The 9,970-nt window shown below is 48.2% G+C and overlaps 1 protein-coding gene across 2 annotated transcripts; it reads left to right on the forward strand.

Moving 5' to 3' along the window:
- The first annotated feature begins 540 nt into the window (after positions 1-540).
- On the forward strand, positions 541-7,795 carry LOC310701210 (uncharacterized protein). 2 transcript variants are annotated; one of them, XM_083491725.1, is made up of 4 exons: positions 541-746; positions 2,134-2,910; positions 3,539-3,665; positions 6,013-7,795. In XM_083491725.1, exons 2-4 carry the CDS (start codon positions 2,155-2,157, stop codon positions 7,431-7,433), a joined length of 2,304 nt encoding a protein of 767 aa, XP_083347851.1. In that variant the 5' UTR covers positions 541-746; positions 2,134-2,154; the 3' UTR covers positions 7,434-7,795. The 2 variants fall into 2 exon arrangements, with proteins under 2 accessions (XP_083347851.1, XP_083347852.1); XM_083491726.1 differs by having other exon boundaries at positions 558-746; positions 2,134-2,208.
- The last annotated feature ends 2,175 nt before the right edge of the window (positions 7,796-9,970 follow it).

Below are 9,970 nucleotides of genomic sequence, written 5' to 3' on the forward strand. Positions count from 1 at the left end.
AAAAAGCACTGGGTACATGCACAGATTGGAAACGAAGCAGTGGTGTCTACCCCAAAACGTTTGCACATGTAAACAGTATTGAAACAACCCTGATAGCATCATGAGCACAAATGCACAAGGAAAAGGACATCTGGAGAGGACCTTAGGTGACCCATACATCTTAAGGACAGGACTACTCCCAAAGAATCCTGGGAACTGTAGTCCACCCCTCAGAGCTAGAATTCCCAGCGCCCTTAACAAACTACGGTTCCCAAGGTTCTTAGGGAGAATCCATGTCCTTGAAAAGTGTTAAGGTGCTTTTTTTAAAGTGTTACAATACTTTCTTGTGGTTAAATAACACAGCAGCAGCTAACCTGCCTGAAAACAGTCTTCTTCTAGGGCTGAAGGAGACATGGGTTCCAGATAGATGCATCCTCAGCACCTTTGTGAAACCAGGATCCCCCCCCCCCCCCCGCTTAACGCCCCCAGCTATTTGCATTCTCTGCAGGATCTTTCCGCCCATTCGTCCCCCTCGTGTTGCAGGGGCTTCAAGGGGTTAATGTCACAGAGCTGTGACTCCTAGACAGGGCCAGAAAAAGGGAATTCATTTGAAGCTGCAAATGCATTCTTCTTCCTGCCCCCCCCCCTCTCCTGGCTGGCTGGGAAGAAGAAACAGCCTTTTGCATGCATTTTTTTTTTAAAAAAATTATAATATATTGATTGCATTTTGGAGTACAGATTGCCACAGCTGCAGCATAACGTGAGAAGTGAGTTAAGAAGCGAGGGTTTTTTTGGGGGGGGAGGGGATCTCCAATGGAATAGAGGGAGCCAATTGGGGAACAGGCAGCAGCAGGAAATTTGGGGGAGAGGTAGTGGGCTTCCCCACCTTCCCATTTTGCAGAAATGCAAATAGACTAGAGAAACCATCCCTCTTTAGTCCGCCTCTGCAGCTGGTCCACGACCGCAGCCGCAGCCTTGTCCAGACTAGGAGCAGTGGAAGGAAATATTTGTTTTTTAGAAAAACATAAGGGCCATTGAATAGGTGGCGGAGTGGGTGGTGGCGGAGAGAAGCCAAGAGTCCTTTTAGGGTCTCTGTGCGGGTAGCTCATCGGTTGGAGAGCAGAAGGCAATAGGGACGTTTCCTTTAAACAAGCCAAACCATTGTCCTGCCTGTAACTTGGCTAGTTTGCAAACGCACCACGCCTTTGAATCACAGGACTTCCTCCAAAGAATCATGGGAACAGTAATTTTAGATGCTGGGAATTGTAGGCCTGTAAGGGTATACTATGGTTCCCGGCAATCTTTGCCATGAGGGAGCTGCGTGCTTTAAATGTATGGTGTTTAAAGCCTCAGGGATGGGGAAGTAGTAGTTTGCTGGGTGTTGCTGGACTCTCAACTCCCATCATCATCTCTGACCTTTAGTTTGCCTTTCTGATTTGTCCGCAAGAACATGTGAAGCACACTTTTGTGGCAACTAAACCTTTGGGTTTGCACCCCTGACCGTCCATGAAGTTCTCTGGGTATTCTGAGGCCATCCATTTTCTCGCCCCCTCTCTTTCTCACCTGACCCCATCTTGCAACATGGTTGTGAAAATAAAACCAAGGGAGCCCCAAGCACCTCAAAAGGCAGCTATTCAACAAAGAAAAAAATCCCTGCACTTAGAAAGCTAATATGTCAGCGAGAAGCCAAGGCTAGAACGCTTATCCCTGATGCACTAGCTTTCTGTGTGCAGGGATGTGCTTATTTGCTCTTGTAAGAGTGAGCATTCCCTGATGTGAGGCCTCGCCCACAGTCTCAAGCGGCACACTCCAGACACAGGACCATACTAAACTCTGTGGGGATAAGTAGATCAGTACATCTTTATGATTAGCTCAATGCTACTTTGAAGGAGAGATGTAGTAGAGGTGGGCTGCAATCAGCTTGAGGGCTGCATTCCTTTCCGTGCTACCTTATGAGTGTCAAATTTTACCTTTATACAGTACACTAATTTCTAAGTAAACTCACATTCCCATCTCCAGCCTCATTGAGGCCTGGGGTTCCTCTCCCCTGCTATTATAGGTACACTACAACGGTCCTCTATAATTGTTCGGGGGTACTGTTTTTCTCAACATTGCACTGCCCCACTTCATTTTAATACTGGATTTCTTTTCCAGAGCTGCTGCCAGGATTTCAACATGGAGGAGCAAGACCTTGCAGGACCCAAGCAAGCTGGGAGGAGATTGGAGGAGGTAGGAAGAGCCCGTGATGTCCACGGGGAGAGCACCACCAAGTCTGTGGCTCAGGCACCACCGCAAGGCGTTAAGCAGGAACTGGAAGAGGGGTTGCTGCAGCAAGGCTGGGGAACCCAGTGGTCAGAGTTCCTGGGCGCGCCACAGCCCTCTCGTTCAACATGGACAAACTTACGCCCCTGGTCAGGGCCTGGCGCCAAAGAAATCCCAGCCTCCAGAGCAGCTGAGGCTTACCGCTGGCCTAGCCGGGAATACGCAACCCAAACCGCGGCAGGTCCCGGTGATGAAACCTGCAAGGCCTACGAAAGCCTGGACTTCGCTGTGAAAGTGAAGGAAGAGGTCCTGGACGGGGAGGCCCTCAGCTCTGAGACACTGCACCAGCGGTTCAGGCAGTTCTGCTACCCGGAGGCTGAGGGGCCGCGAGAGGCCTTCAACCAGCTCTGGGAGCTTTGCCGCCAGTGGCTGAGGCCCGAGAGACACACCAAGGAGCAGATCCTGGAGCTGGTGATCCTGGAGCAGTTCCTGACCATCCTGCCTCGGGCGATGCAGAGCTGGGTCCGGGAGAGCGGCCCAGAGACCTGTTCTGAAGCGGTGGCCCTGGCAGAGGACTTCTTAATGAGGCAGCCAGAGGCGGAGGGATGCCCACCAAGCACTCCTGCTAAAAGAGCCAGGGAGAGGGAGAGCTGCAGGCTGCCTTGGAATGTCTGTGATGGGCTGCTTTTTCCCTGGGGTTGGGGGTGGGTTGGAATTGTGATCTAGAAGGGCTCAGGTCAACCTGCAGCCCAGAGGCCACCAACCTTTTGTGGGGGCCAGTGGGCATATTTGGAAATTCAAGAAAGTGTTGTGGGCACCAGTCACAAAATGGCTGCTGCTGGCTGCATAGCATAACAAAATGACTTCCATTTGGGGTTATAGTGTAATACAGAATGGCTCCCACATCTAAAAGAGCAGAAAAAGAGACACCCCCCCCAAAATGTGGGCATGCCCACCCTTAAACCACTTGCACCGGTGGATAACCAGCCAGAAGCTCTTTGCACCTCTCCTCTGTTCAGAATGAAAGGGAGAGGATGTCCACTTTTTGCGTCCAGTGAAATACAGACATGTGTAAGGGGCTGTATTTGGTATTGGGAGAGGCCAAGGCAGTACAAACCCTGTCTCTCTGTGATAAACTGAGGCTTAGGGTGCAGTTGCTGTTTTCTGGATCCAGCACTGCTTGGGTAGTGATGAGTAGAGAAAACTCACTTCACTGGGGTCTCTGGTCCTCCCCCCTCCCCCTCCCCGGGTCAATTTCTCTTTGCATCTTAAAACTGTTCTCACATTTCCATTCCAGATGTCAGAGCCTCTGGAAGACATGGCTGATAACACCACAGTGCCGGCACAGGATATGTTGGACCTGGGGAAGCTGCATTTTGCCTCAGATGCCAAGCAAAGGAGCGATCGGGAGGCCATCTTGCTGGGTAAGCGCTTGAGCCTGAAGCAGATGCTGTTAGAATCATAGAATCATAGAATCTTCAAGTTTGAAGAGACCCCAAGGGTCTTCTATTCCAACCCCCTGCAATGCAGGAATCTCAGCTAAAGCATCCATGATAGATGGCCATCCAGCCTCTGTTTAGAAACCTCCAAGGAAAGAGAGTCCACCACATCCCGAGGGAGACCGTTCCACTGCTGTTTTCCCGAACATTTAGTCGGAATCTCATTTCTTGCAACCTGAGGCCATTGGTTCAAGAGCAGGAGAAAACAAGCATCTTCCATGTGACAGCCCTTAAGATATTTGAAGATGGCTATCATATCTCCTCTCAGTCTCCTCTTTTCCAGTCTAAACATACCCAGCTCCTTCAAGCGCTCCTCATAAGGCTTAGCTTCCAGACCCTTGAACATCTTCACCATAGCTGTCAACATTTCCCTTTTTTAAAGGGAAATTCCCTTATTCCGAATAGGATTCCTCGCAAGAAAAGGGAAAAGTTGACAGCTATGATCTTCATTGCCTTCCTCTGCACACATTCCAGCTTGTCAACAACCTTCTTAAATTGTTGTCGGAAAGACGTCTTGTGCACTAAGGGCAAAGCCCTTCTCCCAGGCGTGGATCCTGTTGTAGTCAAAATGGCATAACTCAGACTCGGGGCAGGTGGATTGGCTGGCAGGTACACCAAGGTTTGCAAAGTTTGCGGTGGGGGAGAGGGGAGAGAGAAAAGGACTCGAAACAAGGCGAGAGGAGAAACAACTCAGTGAGGACTGAGCATGCTCAGTGAGTATGTAAGGAAGGCTGGCAGACTGCGGGCAGGGTGAGACAAAGAAAAAACATGGAGAGGGAGAATGGAATGGAATAGGAGTCCACAAACTGGACAATGGTCCATCTAGAGAGCCAGTGTGGTGTAGTGGTTAAGAGCGATAGACTCGTAATCTGGTGAACCGGGTTCGCTTCCCCGCTCCTCCACATGCAGCTGCTGGGTGACCTTGGGCCAGTCACACTTCCTTGAAGTCTCTCAGCCCCACTCACCTCACAGAGTGTTTGTTGTGGGGGAGGAAGGGAAAGGAGATTGTTAGCCGCTTTGAGACTCCTTCAGGTAGTGCTAAAGCGGGATATGAAATCCAAACTCTTCTTCTAGTTGAGTGGCTATGGGAATGCTGGTTTGTTTACCTGCCCTTCACCATTAAGGTTGCAGAGCGGGTCACAACAATGGAAAATGAAACATAAAAAGCAATTTAAAACAAATTATTGCCACAAGATAGGGGCAGACCGAGAAGTCTGGAATCCCGAACAAGGAGCGCTTTTATTTATTTATTTATTTATCTACAGTGCAGTCCTGTGCAGGTCTACTCAAAGGTAAGCACCACCAAGCTCAATGGGGCTTACTCCCACATACAACCTTGGTGTGTGTTTTTACTCAGTCGTATCAACAGCATTTCCTACAGCAGGCTTACATAAAAGTAAAACATTACAAACTGTAATGATCAAGAAGAGGTTTTAAAAAATAGAACACCAATTTAAAAGCTAAGGATTAATCATAGAATCATAGAATCATAGAGTTGGAAGAGACCACAAGGGCCATCGAGTCCAACCCCCTGCCAAGCAGGAAACACCATCAGAGCACTCCTGACATATGGTTGTCAAGCCTCTGCTTAAAGACCTCCAAAGTAGGAGACTCCACCACATTCCTTGGCAGCAAATTCCACTGTCGAACAGCTCTTACTGTCAGGAAGTTCTTCCTAATGTTTAGGTGGAATCTTCTTTCTTGTAGTTTGGATCCATTGCTCCGTGTCCGCTTCTCTGGATTAAAGCAGCTCCAGTCAGCAGCAAGAGAAAAAGCAGTGGCAAACGACGCTGACCTACCTTACAGGGCGGTTGTAAAAATAACAACAAAATATACGAACATTTTTGAACATTCAAAATTAAGTACTATTATTTTACTGACATTGCGTACCAAGACACAGCAGGATTGTGTACATCGTTCTCCCTCTCCCTCTCCCCCACTTAAAAAACAATCAGAACTACCTTATTAGGTAGATCAGACTCAAAATAAATGACTGGCTCAAAGTCTCCCCTTGAGCTTCATGATGGTTTGAACTTAGATCTCCCCAGTCCAGGTCTGACACCCTTAAGAACTATACCATTATTGGCTTTCTGGTGCAGCCTTCCTCAACCAGGTGCCATCCATATATTTTGGACTATGATTCCCATCAGCGTCCCCCCAGCACAGTTGCTGATGGGAGTTGTAGTCCTAAAACATCTGGAGCATCGCTGGTTGTTGGAGGCTGTTTCATTATGATGCACTGTGACTCATGAGACTCCCTTTATTCTGCCAGGCGAGGATCAAATGGAGACAAAAGAGGGAGATCCACAACCTGTGGAACTCAATGAGACATCGTTGGGAAGAGCCAAAGGGGATTTCCCCCCGTTTCATGTTGAGGGAGAGGCAGCACCTGAGTGTCAGCCAGAACCAAGAAGTCTCCAGGGAAACCATGCCGGGAAGGAAGCAGAGAAGGCCTTGCTTTGTGAAGGAGGTAATGGAAGCTCGCACGAAAGCACAGCTAACAAAGGGATGCTGAGGAGCAAAAAGAAGTGCACCGAGTGCGGAAATCTCTGCGAGGTCTTTGACCTCCCCACGAACCAGAAATCACAAACTGAGGAAGAGTTTTACATCTGCCCCCGGTGTGGGAAGACCTTCAAGAATGGTGTATCCCTTGCTCCACACCAGGGGACCTCCGTAGCCGTAGCAAAACCCTACCCGTGCTCAGAGTGCGGCAAGAGCTTCGGCACCAAGGCTGCCCTCCTGAAGCACAAGGGGACCCACACGGGAGAGAAGCCCTACGTGTGCTCCGAGTGCGGGAAGTGCTTCACCACCAGCTCCAACCTGATCTACCACAACATCGTCCACACGGGGGAGAAGCCGCACAAGTGCTCCGAGTGCGGGAAGAGCTTCCACTGGAAGTCGTCCCTCATCACGCACGAGAGGACCCACACGGGCGAGAAGCCGTACGAGTGCCCCGAGTGCGGGAAGAGCTTCGGCAACAGCTCCCAGCTCCTGCGGCACAAGAGGGTGCACACGGGCGAGAAGCCGTACCACTGCTCGGAGTGCGGCCGGAGCTTCAACCAGATCGCCTCGCTCATCGCGCACAAGAGGATCCACACGGGAGAGAAACCCTACGAGTGCTCGGAGTGCGGGAAAGGCTTTGGCACCAGGACGAACCTGATGATGCACAAGAGGGTGCACACAGGGGAGCGGCCGTACAAGTGCTCCTACTGCGGGCAGAGCTTCAGCCAGAGGACGCACCTCATCATCCACGAGAGGACCCACACGGGCGAGAAGCCCTACACGTGCTCCGACTGCGGGAAGAGCTTCAACGCGAAAGCGCCCCTCATCACGCACAAGAGGACCCACACGGGCGAGAACCTCTACCAGTGCTTCCAGTGCGGGAAGAGCTTCAGCACCAGCTCCAACCTCCTGAACCACAACATCATCCACACGGGGGAGAAGCCGCACAAGTGCTCGGACTGCGGCAAGTGCTTCAACCGGAAGTCGTCCCTCATTACGCACCAGAGGACCCACACCGGGGAGAAGCCCTATGCGTGCTTTGAGTGCGGGAAGTGCTTCATTTCGAGCTCGGACCTCACGAAGCATAAAAAAGTCCACAGGGGGAAGCGCTCGGCCATCGTGGAAAGCGCCGTGTATAGCCCGGCGCTTGCCGAACCCGGTAGCGTTCAACCAGGAGGGCAGCCTTGCTAGGCCCGAACAAAGGGGAGATGCTGTCAGGCCTGTGTCCTTTCTAATACCAGTCTGCCTCAGTCACGTATAACAGTGAGAGCCAAAGGTTCTGGTTTTAATGTGCTAAAATAATAAAATAATAACGGATTTGTGAGGCCGAGGGGAACCCCCGTGTGGAAGCTCTCAGCAGGTTCCCCATCCCTGCACCAGAGGAAAAGATGCAAGTTTCTGAAGAGGATCACAGCTTCACTTGATGTTTCCTTATTTTCATGACTCACTAGAATAGATAATGTACATTCTGGCCTATTGGAAATGTGACATTTGGCACCTGAAATATGTGGTTGGTGTCTAAAAATAATAATAAAAACGTGACAGGCCCAAAACCCTTGTGCATCATTTAGCGCCAATATTGTCGCAACTCTGTGGATTTATATTATCCAGAGGGTGGCATGGGGAGAGCTGTTTCAGTGTGACAGAAAGGGACATTTCAGAATTTGTCATGTTTTTTAATACAGTGGTACCTCAGGTTAAGCACTTAATTCGTTCTGGTGGTCTGTACTTAACCTGAAACTGTTCTTAACCTGAAACACCACTTTAGCTAATGGGGCCTCCTGCTGCCGCTGCGCCGTCGGAGCACGATTTCTGTTCTCAACCTGAAGCAAAGTTCTTAACCTGAGATAATATTTCTGGGTTTCTGAAGCGTATGTAACCTGAAGCGTATGTAACCCGAGGTACCACTGTATAGCTATTTTATACATATATTTCTGTTCTTTCTTTTTTACTTGTTCTAAGCTAGTAGGCTGGGATTAGCTAGGAGGGCCATGTCTGTGTATTAGCTGTAGATTTCTAAGTTATATTGTTTGTTTTCCTTTATGGAAACTGAACATTTCAGTTTGTCCACTTCCACACACTGTCTTTGAGTTCATTGAGGTGCTGCTATTTGTCAGTTAGTATTATGGGTGTGCCTCCTTTATGGATTTGTGCACACAATGTATTTAAGGTCGGTGTGCCTTTTTCTCTTTAAGGCACACTGTTAATTCCCCATTTCTTTTTCACTCCTTTTGTAGCTTCTACTTTATTATGTCCCCCGAAGTCTTGATGACTCACCTGACCACAGCTTCAGTTTTGTGATGTGCTTATTAAATTGTGAGATGTTTGGTCAGTTCTGGAGTTTCCAGATTCCTTATTCAAACAAATATTCATTGTGAGAAATCTGTAAATAAATAATAAGTTTGAAAATTGTGTGTTAAAAAAAAAGAAATCTTTAAAATGTCTGCATGTAGGAAATAAGTATGCCTAAGGGAAAATATATTCTCCCTGAAATGCTCATATTCTCTTAAGTTTTTTTCAGGGAGGGCAGTCATACATTTGAAGCAGGACTCCCCTGAGACGGCTTGACTCTGGGCAAATTCATATTTTTAATTTATACTTCATAAAATTTATATGCCGCTTGATTTTAAGAAAAAAACCTCAAAGCAGTTTACAAAAAGAATAAAATAATATTATAACAAGAACCATTCAAAGAATAATTAAAATAAAAGCTAAACTAAAAACAAGTAGTAGTAGTAGTAGTAGTAGTAGTAGTAATAATAATAATAATAATAATAATAATAATAATAATATTTATAGCCCACCCATCTGGCTGGGTTTCCCCAGCCACTCCCAACAGAATATTAAAAACACGATAAAAGATAAACTTCCCTAAACAGGGCTGCTTTCAGATGTTAGATAGTTCTTTATTTCCTTGACATCTGATGGGAGGGCGTTCCACAGGGCAGGTGCCACTACTGTTCTTCTGCCTGGTTCCCTGTAACCTCACTTCTCGCAGGGAGGGAACCGCCAGAACGCCCTCAGAGCTGGACCTCAGTGTCCAGGCTGAATGATGAGGGTGGAGATGTTCCTTCAGGTATACTGGACCAAGGCCGTTTAAGGCTTTAAAGGTCAGCACCAACACTTTGAATTGTGCTCGGAAACGTACTGGGAGCCAATGCAGATTTCTCAGGACCGGTGTTATGTGGTCCTGGCGGCAGCTCACTTTCAGGCCGAGGGAGCCAGCGTTTGTCCACAGACAGTTTTCCGGGTCATGTTGCCAGAATGACTAAACCACTACTGGCGCACGAAGGACCGTGATGAGTGCCAGATCGCACGGAATCAGTGTTTACATTCTATAGGCATCTCCACAGTCTTAATGACACATTTCAGCTAAGCAAAAGCACTCAAAGACAGTGTGGCCTGCAAGGGAGTCGAGGGCCACATAGAGACTTATGGAGGGCCACAATTCATACATGGGTCTGAGGTTTCCCATGCTTGTTTTCAGCCCTGGCAAACAGCACACAACTAAGAGGCAACCCTGAGGGCTCCCCCACTATCAAAAGCTGGAACTGACAACTTTTATTGTTTTTTTGCAGCTAGGCACCGAAATACTAATCGGGAATTTATTCTGTGTGTGGATCCTTAAATAGCCCAATTAATGATTTCTTCATTTATCTATTATTTGTTCCAGGTGTGAATCGCTTCTCATGAGTCATCCCAAAACAGTTTACAATATATACAAAAGA

This window comes from Podarcis liolepis, assembly GCF_965112155.1.
Source record: "Podarcis liolepis genome assembly, chromosome: 2".
NCBI classification, from domain to species: Eukaryota; Metazoa; Chordata; class Lepidosauria; order Squamata; family Lacertidae; genus Podarcis; species Podarcis liolepis.